The sequence below is a fragment of the Macrobrachium nipponense genome, chromosome 26 (genome assembly GCF_015104395.2).
Source record: "Macrobrachium nipponense isolate FS-2020 chromosome 26, ASM1510439v2, whole genome shotgun sequence".
Classification (NCBI taxonomy): Eukaryota; Metazoa; Arthropoda; class Malacostraca; order Decapoda; family Palaemonidae; genus Macrobrachium; species Macrobrachium nipponense.
Window position 1 is genome coordinate 45,481,081 of NC_087215.1, and position 18,203 is coordinate 45,499,283.

At 39.0% G+C, this 18,203-nt stretch overlaps 2 protein-coding genes across 7 annotated transcripts in view; one reads left to right on the top strand and one right to left on the bottom strand.

Moving 5' to 3' along the window:
- Positions 1–18,203, top strand: part of LOC135200245 (E3 ubiquitin-protein ligase trim-21-like) — a 123,586-nt gene that overhangs the window by 94,488 nt on the left and 10,895 nt on the right. The window lies entirely within an intron of this gene.
- The window catches only part of LOC135200247 (uncharacterized), a 59,680-nt gene that overhangs the window by 2,878 nt on the left and 38,599 nt on the right, over positions 1–18,203 (bottom strand). Inside the window, exons 1-2 of one of the 2 annotated variants that reach the window (XR_010311230.1) lie at positions 17,832–18,020; positions 1,828–2,061 (exon numbers count right to left, since the gene is read on the bottom strand). Coding sequence is in view for 1 of the 2 variants with exons in the window: in XM_064228710.1 (XP_064084780.1) it covers positions 1,828–2,061 (234 nt within the window). In the remaining variant the exon portion in view is untranslated. Of the gene's footprint in view, positions 1–1,827; positions 2,062–17,831; positions 18,021–18,203 lie in introns of those variants that run through there. The other variant, XM_064228710.1, reaches the window with a different exon arrangement.

The following is an 18,203-nucleotide window of genomic DNA, read 5'->3' on the forward strand; positions in this document are numbered from 1 at the left end:
AAAGGATAGAATAGTACAGCCTAGGATCGTCTTTATAATGACTGAATCAAACAAATGAGCTTGTTAACTATGGTGTATACCAATAAGACGAAAATTCATTGGAAGAAGGAAAAGAGCAAGTATGCTTTACATCACAGAAAATATTGGACGCTTATGCCATGCCATGTGGTTGAGTCACATTTGGTGTTAAGGCTAACAGAAAACTTAATGAAATAAGTCTTTGAGAAAGGCCATATTAAAAGTTCACAAGGATCCCATATAAAGGCCTGTCCACATGATCGGGCCTGATCGGCGGACTTTCCCTCTAACGGGCACACTTGACGGGCAAACCGTCAAATTGCCCGATGGGTCTTGTAGCAAAATCACCATGGTGGTGCCCGACGGCTTGAGCTTCGACCCTGGCAGACGTACGTGAACCATATACATTTCTTTTACTGAGCCATTCTTTGCACCATATTCTCTTCTTTTTCATCACACACAAAGCAATTATCATGCTACACTATCTTCTTCTTTGCGGTAGGCACCATGTTTATCGTACCGCACTGAACACACTACTGGCATCGTCGGGCACGCCCACCTCTCCATCGCCTCACCCGTGTGGACAACATTCACTGATAAGTCCGCCAGAATTTGCCCGTCAACCTTGGAGCACGCCGATCAGGCCCGGTCGTGTGGACAGGCCTTTAGCCTTTACAATACTGTGCATTGAATAAGTCTGCAAGATCAAAAACTCCATTAAGAAGTGGAGCCCGCTTCTGCCTGATCCATATCAACTTTGTTTTGTCGGTAGGTAATGTAAATCTTGTCTGCAAGTATCCATAAAATCTCTTATTAAGACTGTTTGATACACTCTGAAGTAAGAGCAGCTCTCTCAGCACTGAGTCTTCATCTGCACTCTCAACAAGGTCCAGTAGAAGGGGGTGTCTGTCTTTTATGCCATTGTCAAAATATTGTGTTCATAGCAGTCATGAACAGTTCAGATTCCACAGCAATGCAGTTATATACAATATACTCAAACGATTTACCATTTTTATAGGTCTTTTTTCCTCAAATTTAAGTCTTGGCACTATCAGAAGTTTATCCTCTGTTCATCAAAAGATCTCAAGTAGTGCTGCGCTGTCCTACATATCATAATTTAATGCCAACTGCCCTTCCCTACAATACAATTTGGTTATGGTTCTTCTGTGAGGCAGTCAGAGTACGTAAAGAAGGACTATTGCAAGATCTTTGCTGTGGAGCATGCGTTTGGTGTAGTTGGAGTTTTACATCTGTTGTAACGATCCAAAATAGTACATACTGCACAGCATATGATTAATGCGGCTACAAAAAGAATAATTTATATTATCCCCAAAAACTATTATGTAGCAAATGAAAATATCTTGCCTTGTGCAATAAAAAAAAAAGCTAGTGGCAGCAAACCTTACACTGCCTATCAATTTATGCATTCTCAAAAATACTCCATTCCCATATATGATACAGCACATAAATTAATTGTATAAAAAGTACACAAAACACAAGTTCCCTTGAAAAAAAATTACAGAAACTATAAGTTCTGAAGATATCTAATTTAATACTGAATCTTTATGTCTACATTTAATACTGAATCTTTATGTCTACATGTAAAAACTGAACGTAGATGACTCCGGTATTGTACTTTACATGGGAATTGTTATAAACAGTGAAAGACACCCAAGGCAAAGGTGACTGACTACGAATAGACTTGACAGAAATAAAATGGAAAATGGCAACTAACGTTGTCAGACTGGAGATAAACTCTAGCTAAGTATTACATGGCAAATATGGCATTGAGACTCTTGAGAGACTTGCCTGGATGAAATGGTGATGAGGAGGAGGAGGACGTGTTTCAGCCAGATGATGCAAGCATAATCTTCCACATTCATCAAACTTAAGCTTTGCTAAAAATTGAACATTTTCACTTGTGGAATTTCCAAGTGTCTGTTTGGAGCTGACCAGCCTCTCTGGTTCCTCAAGAGTAGCAAATACTCTTCCTTTTCGAATTTCTTGCAGCAGTGGTTGTCTTAACTTCTGAAAGTATTCAGCCTAAAAAAATTGAATTCAATAAGCATCATGCTGGAAAAAGTTGCGTTATGTTCATCTAAAAGCTTAATTTACAGATCAATATGTTTACAGAATATTAATGTTGATCAATTTCAAACCTACCAGGGAAGAGATGCGAATCAAAAAAATACAAATATGGAATGTTAATATAAAACACTGGCCTATAATATCAAAGTTACATCCAACCAAAAGCTGAATTACTAATCATAAAGCCAAGTGACTATTAAAAAATCTCTAGAGATATGTTGCGGTCACGAGGACCCTGTATTATCTGCTGCACCACTTTCGTGACTTGGACTGGTCGAGTCTATCACCTTAACTATTCCCTCTAATTAATTACTGGCGGAAGATCAAAAGCATTAAGCACCCCACCTGTCAGCTTTGTTCAGAAACACGTCTCTTACACAATTTGGAGAAGCATTTTTTATTAGTAAAATTTTGTTGGATTTTTCTTCTATGAATAATAATTGCCTTACCTTTTGAAATGCCTGCAGCATACAAATGATTATCTGCACCCTCCCTCTGGCCACTTATCAGGCTAGCCAAATCATTATATATTACCATTCTGAACTTTCACAGGGCTTACCTACAGTTTTTCCTTTCTAAATAGATATCATCTTAAATAGTATGTGTCTAAAAATTTTATACCTCAGTAAACAGAAAATTTTGAAGATCGTGACAAAATTTCTTCCAGGGGGTTTCCTTCAACTAGTATATTCATTACCAACTAAAACACACAAAACATATTTAAAGGGGTAAACAACTGTTTTTTTTTTTAAATATAATGATTCACTGTTTATATTTATATTATACAGACATGCTTTCTCATCACCATACTAAAATTTCAAGTCTAGAGTTATTCCTGAAATAAAAAAAATTTAAAAAATTGAAAAATTATATTTTATTTAATTTGTATTTTTCATAACTAACAAACCTGCAGTCTTAATGTAAGGTAAAATTCTCGAGCGCCTGTTGGGCCCAGATAGAAAAAAAAAATTTATAAGGAGTTAGGTGGCAACAGGAGGTAGCCAAGATGGTGGAAAGGAGGAAAGTAGGTACAGCCGACCTGCCTTACTAAAACGCATCAGTTTCCTTTAGCCCAAGTACTTAAATGATGGGTGGCTTGAGGTGGGCCATATATGTTAAGCCCACAGGTTTGTTAGTAATGAAAAATACAAATTTATCTAAAATTTGTCATTTGTTCATATACAGAACAAACCTTTGGCCTTAACGTAAGGGAGACTTACTCTTGGAGGGAGGGTAGAGAAAGCCTCAAAACCAACTTGAGGTTCTGCACACATGGGCTCACTTCCTGGCCAAAGTAGGACATAGGAAGGAGTCATATGCCTCTGATCTGTTCAGTAAAAGGTTACATAGCAGCCAGACATCTGGGTTAAGAGCCAATGTGAACTCCTATTACATTGTCTTGTAGGAAAATAAACGACCTGTAATTGTTAAAGACAACAGAACTTTCATGTTAGCCACCAACATTGTTGTCGTTTCCTCTCTCCCTTGGTAAGAGGAAGGAAGGGACTTGCTTCCATATATAGTTTGTATTGTGTAGGAACAATAAAAATAACCAATGGAATAGGGCTCTCTCACCTGTAGTCAGTTCCAGTGCATGATGGATTAATTCTCTCCACTGCCGGCTGGCAGAGGAGAAAAAGAAAGAGGAAGGAAGAAGACCAGTCATCCCATTCACTCTCACTCTCAAAACCAATGTCTTAGGAAAGATACGAACTGTCCTGCTAGGAGCACTGGATGAGCTACACAACTTGTTGAGCAGCCACCACCAGACCCAAGGAAAAAGTGTCCAAGGCAGGTACCCACTAGATCGCGGCTCAGCAATTGCACCTTCAGTTAATCACGGGGTTTTCTGTGGAAATTATCTCTAAAAAGGCAGCGGAAAATTCAGTAATTCGCTAATTTTTTCATAGAGCAATATTCACTAACTGCTGTAGTTTCATTTTATTTTCATGATTAAATACATTTTCTATGATAAAAAAAGATTTACTAATTTTCAAATATTAGGGTGAGGTGGGGTAGTACTGTACATGGGGAAACAACGTACACGTGCTCCTGATAAAAAAACTATTGGCTGTATTGTGACGTCACTCCTTCTGAGGAAGAAGAAAAGCATCAACAACAACACCGCCATTTGCTTTCGCCAATCCCGCCGCATCTCTATTTACCAGGTAAGAAAATCAAATTTTTGCATGTTCATTGCAATTTTTTGGGGTTCTAATATAGTGTGCCATGACCACGAATATGGCGTGATTCATTTGATAATAGGTTTAATGGTGAAAATAGCCATATTTAGACTTATCTGAGTGAAATAAAGATCAGCCTTTCAAAATTTTTGCCATGAAGTGGCGTGAAGAAAATCAAGCATGGCATGGGAAAAAAACCATATGAGGAAAGACCGTACAGCCAAATTTTTCAAGTGCCAGTGAAACTTAAATAATTGGGATAACCAGTTGAAAAGTGATTGCAAATGTGAAATAAGATAAAGATAAGAGCCACACATGAATCAGTGCATGATAAACAAGTAAAAGTGTGTGTTTTGGAAGGTGAAGTTCTGAGTTATTTTTATCAGTGTTTTCATGTGCTACCAGTGTTAATGTGACATCTAAATGTGCAACAACCAACATAAGACATTTGTGTGGTGTTTGAAATTGATTATTTAAGATAGTCTAATTTTATGAAATTAAAAAAAATTAGTAGTTTGGGAGCACACCAGGCAGATGAAAGGTGTTACCCAAATGTATATTTTTTATTTTTTCTGCAAAACCTAATAGCATTTACTCTTTTCCAGAATCCACCGACACTTGTCCATCATGCCAAGGAAATATGTGCGCACCAGTAAGACAGTGTAAGGGTGTCCTGACTACTGTGAAGGTCTGCACCTAGAGGCAGGCAACCCTAATAAAGGTCTCCCCTCCACTGAACTCCTGCAGTATGCGGTAGGGTAGGATGTAAATAATCTGTACCAAGAATGTATATATTTTACTATCTATATTTGTACAATAAATGTAAATTTATATTAGATTTCTTTAATTTCACCCATTAATAAGTTAAACACATCCATTTAAAGTAATCCTAGCCATTTAAAACCCCTTCACGCCATTAGCATACGATTACAGGTAAGTCAAAAATCTTAGTATGGTGTTCCCCTATACCCTGTACGGTATTACCCAACCATGGGAAAACTCCATACGAAGTAAAAAAAAATTTCGAAAATCTAAAAATTGTATTTGCCATTATTTTTAACAATTCATGTGGATACCATTGATGGCTCATTTCTCGAAGTTTGTTTTGGACATACAATTTACTCAATCTGGCTGAAACCTGATTTTTGCCAAATATTTTTTCACTAATGGTACTGTATTACCCCACCTCACCTTATTATAATGTCAACAGCAAAATATCAATATAATATAAATTAAAATCCTATAAAATCACAAAACAGCTTACCAATGTAAACAATTCACTTCAACATTCTCTCTCTCTCTCTCTCTCTCTCTCCATACCCTTTAATGAAAAGACAAGACACAGCAAAATATCAACAAAATCTTATTTCATTTACAGAATCCATTTATACTGTACTAATATATTGATCTCTAATCATCATAATATGCAAAAAAATAGATTGTCCCGACATTTGTAATCGTTTTTATTGATGTAAACATATGTACAGATACATGTTGCCATACTTTTTCCTTTCTCTGACTTACTGTACTATACTTCATCGCAAGGTTATTTATACTCTACATCCCAGCTAGTAAAAACTTTAATGTACAAAATCAAAAATAATAAATCCATCAATACATTCGTTTCTTTTGGCAGCTAAAAAATTATTTTCCTAATTCTTTCAGCAGTAGGGTCAACCAGCTGATTCTGATAAATTGAACATTACAAATGTCGAGATGATCGGTTTTTTTTAGACATATATTGCGATGATAACAGATAAAATAAAATGTACAGTATAAATGGATTCTGTAAGTGAAATAACATTTTATTGATGTTTTTCTGCGTTTACAGTATTTGTAAATTGTTAATCATTGTAGCATGTATACACACAAGGAAATATTTCATCATTGTTGATTGCATTTGTAAATTTTTTTTAATGCATACTGTAGATAATCATGTATTAAGCGGCCTTTGAAGACCTAATTTTGAAGCTAATTTTAAGGGGGTTGCATCATACACGAGATATAAAATTAGCGTATGTAATGTTCACATATTATGATTGTACTATAAAATGCAAACATAAGGAATATGCATCATTTACAAGGATCTTTAAAAAAGTTATGCTTTACTTCACTGTATCCAATAATAATATTCTCATATTACTATTGTATTATAAAAATTCAAAATAGCAATCAATGTTTTGGTTTGGAAATTAGCGTAAATGAATGTCTAGATACTCTATTCATATGGGACAAGATTACTTTTTTCGTTAATAATTGTTATTGAAGGCATGTTTTTTGTGTAAAAAAAACAACAGATTCCGTTCGCTATTTTCACTTGATTTAATCATAATACAAGTTTTATGTATTTATCCTTTCTCGGCATGAAAACGGTGATTAAAATGCATTTCTCTCCAATTTCATTTACGGTCGAGTTTGGTGGTATATCAAAGTTTACAGTCTGACTCATCGGAGATTCAAGACCGCGACTGGTGTTATTTGCTCTCCCCAATTACATCATATGCAAGACACATGCCGACGTACACAATGACATTACAACGTACGTAACTGTGTTATGAACATGTTGGATTGTATATAAAAGTGGGTAGTGAGAATTCGGCATTCATTCCTGTTCCAGGCGCTGACAGAGACACAAGATGGAGTACCAGGAATTTGTGAGATCAGCAATATTTGAATCTGATAGATGACAACTTACATGATCCTGAATTAGCACTGGCCATGTTGGATCACTACTATGCTCTGTTGCAATTGAGAGTAATGAAGTAATGAAGTGCCTGAAGGATGAACACAAGCCCTACTTACAAAGAAGAAAGGAAAAAGGTTACTACGATAACTTGGTGAAAGAATTGGCAATTGAAACTCCAGGACTGTACTGGAACTTTACCAAGATTACAGAGGAATTTTTTAATGAAATTGTTGAACAGGTCTCGAACTACATCAAGAAAAACCTCACATTCTGGCGCCTCTGTGGCGTGGTTGGTATGGTGTTTGCTTCCCACCTCGGTGGTCGCGGGTTCGATTCTCGGCCATTCCATTGATGAGTAAGAGATGTGTATTTCTGGTGATAGAAATTCAGTCTCGACGTGGTTCAGAAGTCACGTAAAGCCGTTGGTCCCGTTGCTGAATAACCACTGGTTCCATGCACCGTAAAAACACCATACAAACAAACAAACCATTTAACCAGGCTTGCATGCTACAATTACCCTGTGTTACCTTGCAACTGGAGAATCCTACAAGAGCCTGTCCTTCCAATTCTGAGTAGCTCACAACACAATCTGCATTATTGTGCCTGAAACTTGTAGGGCCATGGTGACTGGGTATGGAAATGAAGTGACGCAGTTACCCACAACCCAAGAGAAATGGAAGGAAGTAGCCCTTCGGTTTGAAGGATGATGGAATTTCCCACACACCTTTGGAGCTGTAAATGGGAAATACGTCAGAATCCAGAAACCACTGCAAGGAGGAACTCATTACTTCAACTGTAAGAAATTCTACTCTGTAATTCTACTTGGAGTTGTTGACGCTAAATACAAGTTCCTGCACGTTGATGCAGGTGCCATAGGTTCCAAGTCTGATGGTGGTGTCTTTGCAAAGACACAGCTCTGCCAAATGCTTGATCGGAATGAAACTAATCTGCCTGCCCCTGATCAAGTGCCAAACGAGACTGGAGATGAACCCGGAGTCCCCTATTTCTGCATTGGAGATGACGCCTTCACTCCGAAGAATTATATTATGAAACCTGACACCACTTGAGCGTTTTTTTAATTACCGACTAAGCAAGGCAAGCCATACAGTAGACTGGCAAGCAGGTAGATAATGTTAACAATTATTAAACTTTCTTTATTTGGTCTGCTTGTTTACAAGCATATTAATATGAAATGCCTTTTGTATACCTTTTCTTGCCTACAGAAATAATTTGTATTTAACTTGAAATACCTTTAGTATACCATCTAATAATTAAATCAATATTTTCCATTTGTTCACCACAGATTCAAGATTGTTTCACACCCCCATACATCTTCGGCATGAGGCTATCGAGTCCATGGTGTAGGCCGCTTGTGTGTTGCACAACTTAGTTTTAACAAGACATCCTAATGCCACGAATGAGCCAGATCAAGAAGACTCAGTGACACATGAGGCCATACCAAGTCACTGACAGTGTGAATACTACCCCAAGCCGTCAGAGAGGAACCATAGTTAGCAAGGCTCAATGAGATCACCTTTGTAATTATTTTAACTCCCCTGCAGGCTCCATTGATTGGCAAGATTCAATGATATTAACCAAGAAAGCAACAGAACATTCCCGTAGTACATAATTTATAAAATTAAATTGAAATTACTCAGTAAATATCAAAATACATTTTGCAATTCTAACATATTTGTTATTATCCAACACATTTGTTTGCGAGTTGTATTTAGTGTCATATTTACCTGTATATGAAATTCTCATATTATATCAAGATCACTGAAAATCTAAAATGCAATTTTTACTTCAAATAGAAAATGCATTTTTATTTATAATTCAGAACATTCTAATTAATTGTATTAATTGTAATTAAGTTGCTGACATATTTTTTAAAAAAATTCAGTGAAAGCCCTGAATATAAATCAGAAATATTTATATTGTACAATATTTATTTCATTTAAGCTTGTTTTTTGTACTCAAAATTTTGAATCTCAAAAATATGTTAATCAAATCATTAAAATAAGGCATCTTTGTCGACTCAATTCTGTCCTTGAACTTTCTCTCTTACCCACCTCGGACCTGATAATGGGATCAGAATGGTCTTTGAAACAATCCATGGCACAGAGATTTCAAGTTGTGGGTAGGGCCCACACTAGATCTGTTGGCAGCGTCAAAGAACCATAAACTACCCCCATACTGCTTTCCAGTCTCAGACAAGAAAGCCATAATGCAAGACACATTTCAACATCAGTGGGATAACTTGGATGTGTGCGTGATCCCTCCATTTAGCCAGATTTGAAGAGCAATCAGCAGACACATAATTTCCTAAGGCCTGAAGATGACATTAGTAGCCCCAAAGTGGGGTGGTACACAGACTGTCTACATCCTTTAGTAGACATTCCAAGATGTTTGCCCATAATGCCAAATCTGCTGAAACAAGAGCACAGCGGCTGAGTACATTGGTCAGTGGTTGTCCTCCAACTTCACGGCTAGAGACTATCCAGAAGTCACTGCCAGCTCTTTTAAACAATCCTCCCTCAAACTCTACCAAGGAAAGTGGAAAGCATTCCTGAATTCAAGCAGTAAAAGGAATTTACCTCCCCTAAAACAACTATAAAGAATGTGGCTGATTTCCCTCTTTTGCAGAGATGAGGAAAACCTCTCTGTATCATCAGTAAATGGCTACAGAGCCACCCTCGTTAAAGTGTTTAAAGCAAGAGGCACAGAAATGTCACCATCTCAGGAAATTTCAGATATGATGAAATATTTTGAGAAGAGTTGTTCCCCGAGAGTTCTAAAACCATCTGAATGGAGTATTACCAAAGTTTTGGCTTCCTTGACTAAGTCTCCTTACGAACTTATCAAGACTGCTTCAGACCGGGATTTGAGAGTAGGAGAAATATCTTTGAAACTTCTCCCACACTTTGTTACAAAACATAAAAGCCACAGGTTTGATGGCTTCTCTATTCCCTCTGTTAAGGAATTTGTGAGCAATGAACAAGAAATGTTGCTATCCCCATTCCGACCTGTGAAAACCTACCTGAAACATACAACCTCCCTCAGACCAGCCAAACATAAATTGTTCATTAGTACAGGCCAGATGAGATTTCTAAGAACACAATCTTCTGGCTGAGAGAGATGATAAGCAAAGCCTACAGTCTGGAAGGAAATGTATCTCCTGTCCCAATAAATATCAAGCTACATAACATCAGAAATATTGGTCCAACAGATACCTATAACAAAAAGTATGCATGACATACGACTGATTCTGCCCGCTAGTTTTTGGAAGAGATATTACCTTTATACCTTTCTATTTAAAAGCTGTAACACACAGATCCTTCGATACTTTCTTCTTGGGTCCAGTGGTGGCAGCTCAGCAAGTGGTGTAATGGATATGGCCTCTTAGCTCCCACTGAGATATGCAGAGTTGGGCATATGCTTCGTCACACTGCTTAGTTTCAGCATGTGGTATTAATGAAGTGAGACCCTCTAGCTCCGTTGGAAATTTAGTGCTGGCCCAGTAGCTCTGTCACACCACTTAGATGTCCATGGAACTCCATGAGCAAGGTATGAGTACTGTTCTTTAAAATTTTTGCATGTTCTTTTCATTACTAGTCTCCTGATCAAATGATATTGTGGGCTTGTATCTGTATTGGAACAAATGACAAATTAAAAAAAAATTTGTATTTTCCCTAACAAACAAGCCCATAACATCATGTGATTTTAAATACCTTCCTCTTTCCACTTCTCTGTCCGATCTCTCTCCTGTCCTCCCTCATTGAACGTATGGCACAGTGCCACTCTGCTTTTTTATACCCCAGCCTTGTCTTCATCCTCTTCATCATCTTCCTTGTCGTCTTAATAGTCTGTTCCGATCATCACCATCAGACATTGGAGGAAGAGGGACTTTGTAGTCCAACCACATAAGATGTTATGCAAGTCCTCTTTGGAGTCTCATCCCTCTTCTCCTACAGCTGTTCTATATTCGTCCATTCACACCTGTGCCAAACCTGTTCATGCTTCTAAAGCTGCTGCAAGCTTTCTCACTACCTTTCCAATCTGTTTTTCCATCAAGGCACATATATGTGTTCCTTGTACCATGTTCGACATTTCACGCCCATGTACTGATTCCTGTGCAGCAGTACTAACAGACAGAGATACTTCCTCTATGATTCCCAAATCTACAGATCGGACTTCTCTTCCTGTTGAAGGTGCAAGCGTTCTTCAAGTCTGTAGGAAGGACAAGAGCCCCCTTCAAGGAATCTAAAGTTCAGAATCCCTCTCTTGACTGAGACTGTTCTCCTCGAAAGTCTTATTCACACATGTTGAGAGCCCGTCACAGTTGCATAACCTTCCAAGGCTTTCATCTCCACATTTGAGTTCACGTTCCCTAGAAGGGACTGTGACCAGCGTTCTAGTTCATGCATCTGGTACTGTGATTCACACCCTCATTCACATGCCTGTGACCGGGCTTCATGTAACAAGAGTCCTGCTAAGCCTCGTAACAGATCCTCACCACCAGTCCTTTCGTTCACACGTCTGTGAACATGATACTTGCTCTCATTCATACGGCCATGGCCAGTCTTCATGTAACAGGAGTCCCACACACCCTCATAACCAATTACAATGTTCATCATCTCATCATAGCTCTTGTTCTCATTCCAAAGATGGGATCAAGATCAAGACAAAGTTCTGTCTCATTCTGCAGATCTATAGGCCCCCTAGAAAGTCTTAGGCCACGAACAGACATACTCTCCAGTGATAAATAAGGGCATTTTGACTGCCTCTGACTTAGCTGGCAGGCCAGAGCATGACTTTCGTGGCCAGGAGGTGAAGGATACAGACGATCTAGAATTTTTGACTAACTGAAGTTATTGATCTCATTCATGAGAGTAATGGCCTAGAGACTGTGGCAACCAATTCAGATTTACCTTCACCTATGAAAGCCTTGCTAGGGTCTAAGAAAGAGGCGAAGATATCTCTAGGGTTGCCATGCTCTAAACATGTTGGCCGTACTCTTAGAGGTGAATTTTCTTGTCTCCGGGCGGGACAATTCACTGTTCCAATAAGTCTTTCAAATTGTGACCTCCACCTCTTCCCCTGCAACTACCATGAGTGCATTGCAGCCTAGACAAATTGATCCATACCTAGTTTGTGTCTAGGTGCCGGGATATCTTTAGATCAAATCAAAGCAGAGGGCCATTTGTTCAACTAGCAGGAAGCTGCTGCCTTGTGGTCAACAGCTTCTTCGGCTTTCCAGGCTGTTTCATGGCTTGACCTATGGTCATCGTCAGTGGCAAAGATCTATTCCACTGTTTTAGTTTGTCCTGTGATTAGAGAAATAAGCGAGAGATACCTTAAGCCCTACTATTGTAGAAGACCTACCACTTTTAAATTCAATCTGCTCCTCAATACAAGTAGTGATAGAGAATAGAAAAGACTTACAAAGTTTATTAACCTTATAATGTCTTTGTTTTAGATTTAATACTTTCTAAGATTTTCATTATTCTGATATTATTTTCGATGTATGCACTTTTCTTTGTCAGAATACCTTTTATGCTTTAAATATGTACTTGCTACATATATGTGTACATAAATATAGTTGTAATCTACTGGTCTCTTCTTTTTGTATTTTTTGTGGAAAATATATATATTTGTGTAATTTTGTAATTCTCATACCCCAGAAGGGGTCGATAGAATGAAATTTGCCTTTGCCTTTGCTATGGGCAACTCTGAAGAAAATGCCCCTTTCATTAGGGCTCACTTCCTCAGCCTTCATTTTCACCTCCTCAAACCCACCGTCCTTCTTGTAAACTACACTTTCTTTCATTCTTTTCACCTATGGTGGCACACAAGTTCACTCTCCACTAGTTCTTCTGATCGCCGCAGTACATTGTTACGGTAGGGGGAATTTCGAAGGCTGGGTCAAAGGCATTTGCACATACACTGACCAGGTTCTTGTTACTGCACATGCGAGGGTTTTTTCTAATTGACCTTCTTGTTACTGCACATGAGTGGGTTTTTTCTAATTGACCTATCAAATTTGCTGATGATTTAAATTTGATCCAGGATAACCAATAATAGGCCTAGGATTATGCCCAATTTGGCTTGGTTTCTCATCCTTGTTCTGAATTCATCCATTTGATTTCCACCTGTGAACATAATGGAGCTTGGCACTGGTTTTGATGTATCGTTGATATTTCCGTTATATCCAGGGATCAGGAGTTAAAGTTCTAAATCCAACATATAGGTGCCTGAGTTGCCTCTATATTGTTAAATTAATTAAAAATAATTGATTCCAGTGTGATAAAGTTATGAAGATTTCAGTTGGTCGACATTTATCAGGGCTGACTGGAACTTGGTTCAAGAGCGTGCATATTTCTATTCAGCAAATTCTTCTCCTTTGTTGCTTTTAAATTTTAGCCGGTGTACTCAGGTAGAGGTTGCGTGTCCCACTAGTGTATGCAAATGAACTGTGAGCAACTATTACAATTTTTGCCAGGAAGTTGCATTACATCACATTGAAAATACCAGTACTCCGAAAGGTGGTCCTGGCAAAATTATTGAAATCGACAAAGCCAAATTTGGATAAAGGAAATACAATGAAGGGAGGTATATTGAATGAGTATGGGTTTTCAGGGGGTTCAAATGTGAATACAAAAGAACGTTTATGGTTCCAGTCCCCAATCATACAAGGGAAACTGTGAACCACTCAAGAAATTTTGTGGATCCAGAAACTGGGGCATCAACTCAGAACATTGAACATTGCTGAAGGGACACTAGGGCTGATGTACCTAAATATGGCAGAGGGGAGGATGCATTCAACATAAACCCGGCAAATCATCTCTTCCGCTGAAAATACCCAGTTTATGAAGCCCCATTTCACATGTTCACACATGCTGTCGCCACCCTCTACCACCTCTGAGCACGAATTTGATGCCTCCCAATAATAAGGTATGTTTATTGATGTATAGCTATGTAGGTTCAGGTAAATGTTCCTTGGTTAAGGGTAGGAGCGAATAGGTAGCATATAGCAGTGAAGTGTTCTTGGCAAGTGGGAGACAGGTCCACTCACCATGTCCAAACATCCACTCAGACTAAGAACAGCCCACATGTTCGAACTGCGAACTCAGCATTCTAGGAAAAATTAAGTTTGTTTACATATACATAAAAAGTAGCCTAGGCAAGTCATGTCTGAACGTACAAGTAAAAGATAAGTTAGAAGTAAACAGTTGAATGGAGCCTGCTAAGCAGAGTATCAGGTCAAACTTTCAGTCCAAAATATTTCTTACAAAGGTACATTAGGCTAGCCTAAACTGTTATAGAAGATAACTTATTCTTCATCCTAAAATATACCCGAGATTTGGTTAGGTTAGGACCTGGCATTCTAGGAAAAATTAAGTTTGCTTACATATCTGTAAGAAGTAGCCTAGGCCAGTCATGTCCGAACGTACGAGTAACCAATATGCTCAAAGTAACCAGTAGAATGGAGCCTAGTATGCTGAGTGTCAGGTCAAACTTTCAGTCCTGAATATTTCTTATATAGGTAGATTAGGCTAGCCTAACCAATATGGTTCCCAATAACCCATGAATGAGTGCCTTTTGTATGTAGTCGTGGGTCAGTCACTCAATAATACAGAATATTTCTCATACTAGCTGACCAACCTGGCACTGCCGGGGAAAACTCTGAATGACAACCGATAAACTCTCTCTCTCTCACTTTTTCCATCTTTCACCTACCTAACACCCCCTCTACTCTCTCACTCTCTTCCTCTCCCTCTCACTCTCTCTTTCTCTCTCCAACCATCCGTCTCTTTCCCTCTTTCTTCTCACTAATACCAACTCTCTCTCTCTCTCTCTCTCACTTTTCCATCTTTCTCTTACCTAACACCCCTTCTACTCTCTCTCTCTCCAACCATCAATGTCTCTTTCTCTCTTTCTTCTCACTAATACCAACTCTCTCTCTCTCTCTCTTACCATCCCTGCCTTTTTCCTCTTTCTTCTCCCAACACCCTGTCTACTCTCTCTCACTTCCTCTCCCTTTCATTCTCTGTCAACCTCTTCTGAAACTCCACCCTCTTTGATGTCACTGATGTTTACCCTATAGTATTCTTTTCCAAATGATAAGTCATATGTATACAGAAATTATGTATAAATTCGTAAAGTAACTAAGTCTATGGACATAACCAGCTCAGTTTTAGGAAAGCCCTTCTCACCCCCACCCCCTTTGGAGAGGTGGAGGTAGGATTAAACCCAATTATAAACCATCTTAGGGGTCCATCGGACCAGCTGTTTGGCCTTGATTGAATGACAGACAAACAGACGGACAGATGGACAGACATAACGCCCATTATAGTAAGATGCGTAAGGGGTAGCCTAACCAATGTTTTCCCCTTACTGCATAATGTAGCCGTTTGTATGTAGAGTGGCGGTTCAGCGTCTCAATAACGAGTAATGTTTCTTAGGTAAGCAAGCAGTAGCCTATAGGCTACCAATGTCTGTAGGTACATCATTGTAGACTACTGGAATATTGTAGCCCCTTGTATATAGAGTGGAAGGTCAGTCACACAGCTGTTTTCATGGATTTCCCAGTTTCCCAAAAGGGTCACCCTTACCGCTTTACAAAAATTACACCAAAAAATACGACTTCTGTGTATTTTAGCAACTTCTGCATGTATCCCCCAACCCAAAAACCATGATTTCCCAACAAGGTCCCCCTTACCATTTGTATGACTTTTACATATTCTTCTACTGCATGTTTTCGAAAATCACGCCATAAAATACATTTTTAGCGTGGTTTTTTAACGCTATACAGGCCGTACAACGTTTGTAAAGTTTTACCAAGTAAAAAGTCTGTTATCTACATCAGAGAGGTCTTAGAAGATGAGATATTACGTCCTCGTCACCAGGAGCAGAATACTGACCTCTGAGCCTGTTAGTATATTCTGGAAGAGGAATGCTGTCTGCAATTAGCAAAAGCTTCTGCAACCGCTCTTGAAAATCCTTTCACTCTGTCAACCTTCCTGACAGTCTGAAGCCTGTCAGAGTAGATAAACTTCGATGAAGCAGATGGAAGTGCAGCTGCTTGAGTGAACTTTGTTGCTGTGGAAGAAGTCTGGGGAAGTCTTTTAGAAGTTTGAGAAGATCCAGAAACTACTCCTTCTGTGGCCAAAATGGAACTATGAGAGTCATGGAGACATTGTCATGAGATTGGAACTTATTGATGACTTCCCTCATCATGCTGAATGGGAAGGCATAAACGTCCAGGTGGGACCAGTCCTGGATCATTGCATCCGTTGCCAACAACGGAGGGTTCAGAACAGGTGAGCAAAATAAGGGAAGAGAGTGATTCTTCAAAGTCGCAAACAGGTCTATCAACAGCTTTCCCCACTGTTTCCACAGGTCGGTGCACACCATTGGAGGGTCCATTCCATCGGTATGACCTGTTTGCAATGGCTCACATCATTGCTATGACTTTCAGTTAGCCTTAAATGAAGCGGGTAATGATCTGGGTAAGGTTGAACTGTGCCCATAGCAGAAGGTCCTTAGCTGTCTTGCAAAGGGCAAACAAATGCATACAACCCTGATTCTTTATGTAGGCCAGGGTTGTCATATTGTCGGAGTGTACGACAGTCTTGTTGTATGTTACTGACGCAAAAGTTTGCAGAGCCAAGTGTACAGCCTTTAATTCCTTGATGTTGATGTGGTCTCTTCCCCTCTTGAGACCACTTCCCTGTGACTTTCAGCTCTCAAAGACATGCTCCCCATCCCAAATTTGAAGCATCGGAGAACAAGGAAAGGTCTGGGCTCAAAGGGAGCACTGACTTCCCAACTGAAAATCTCTCTTCTACAAGCCACATGCAGAGATCTTCCTTGATCTCAGTTATGATCAGGAAGATGAAATAGTCTGGGAGAGTCTTCCTGTACCACCTGGCCTTTAGGAAGATTGGAGAGGCTTCAAATGAAGTCTTCCTAAAGGAACAAACTTCTCTGTGGATGAGATCATGCTCAGTGTTAAGTGAAACTTGTGAAGTAAGATATCTATGAGACATGTAAAGTATGATATCTATGAATCATTGTACGACAGCAGTATCTGTCATTCATCTATTGTAAATCTGGGGATTCTCCTCCCACATGTTATGGAATAGTCTCGTGTCAAGATGTTACCTTTTCATTTTTAATAGGTGCCCACAAATGATTATTAACAGGATGAGAACCAAATATGGTGGCACTTAAGTGGGATTAAAGGCTAAGGGTAATTCTAGGCCAGCGTTCCGAGGTGAAGTAGACTATGGCAATTGACGTTTTCCTAGGTTATTTTACTTGCTTAACAAGAATTTAAGGTAATATTTTGTCGGTAGGCTGTAACTAAACTGTAATTTACCTTTGAAGACTACATGACAGTACCGACAGGTCCCATGTACCGACGTATTGAGTTCAAAGGTAAATTTACAGTTGAACAGCAAAACATCACCTTAAACTATTTTAAGGTAAGTAAAATAACATAGAAAAACGTCAACTGCCAGTCTAGTTCGAATGCACAATATTCAAAGTTTTGGGTCAGGGGGAAGAAACATTAACAAAGTCGCCATGATTGAGTTCTGGTAGACGGTGTGGGAAACGTAACCACCAAGAAGACATGTTCACCAGGTGGAAGATGGGGTACTAGGGGGAGGAGGGCACAGAAGGTACGAGTTGGTAAAGTGACATGGGATTGTTAGGCAGAGATAAGGAGGTAAATAACAATTACCCAACAAATAATAACACTTTTACCTGAAAATTTCTAAAATTTAGTAACACAAAACACAATTGATCTAGCTAACTGATAATAGAGAAGCATAGATTAGGAACTTCACCTTAAAGGGTCGGATGGTACCTATAATTCAGCCACCACCTTTACGAACGTGTGGAATCTTGTCTTTCAATTCTTGAAAGTATATCTTGAATCTTGAAATAAGCTATGGCCAATACCCGAGAATCCATGAATGCAGATAGGTTTTCCCTACATTAAAGTTAGGCTGTCCCGATTACCTAACAGAAGTATTAACACAATGGTGAAAATACAGTCACTTTGAGAATGTGGAGTGACGGGTGTTAACACTTTGAGTACTTCTTATTAAATAATATGAAAACACAATTTGGGTATTAGCAGTGGGCGGGTGATAAGGTCTCTGAATGGTCAGAAGAATTGTGGGGGAGGGATGTCATCATTGAAGGGGGGATGATTT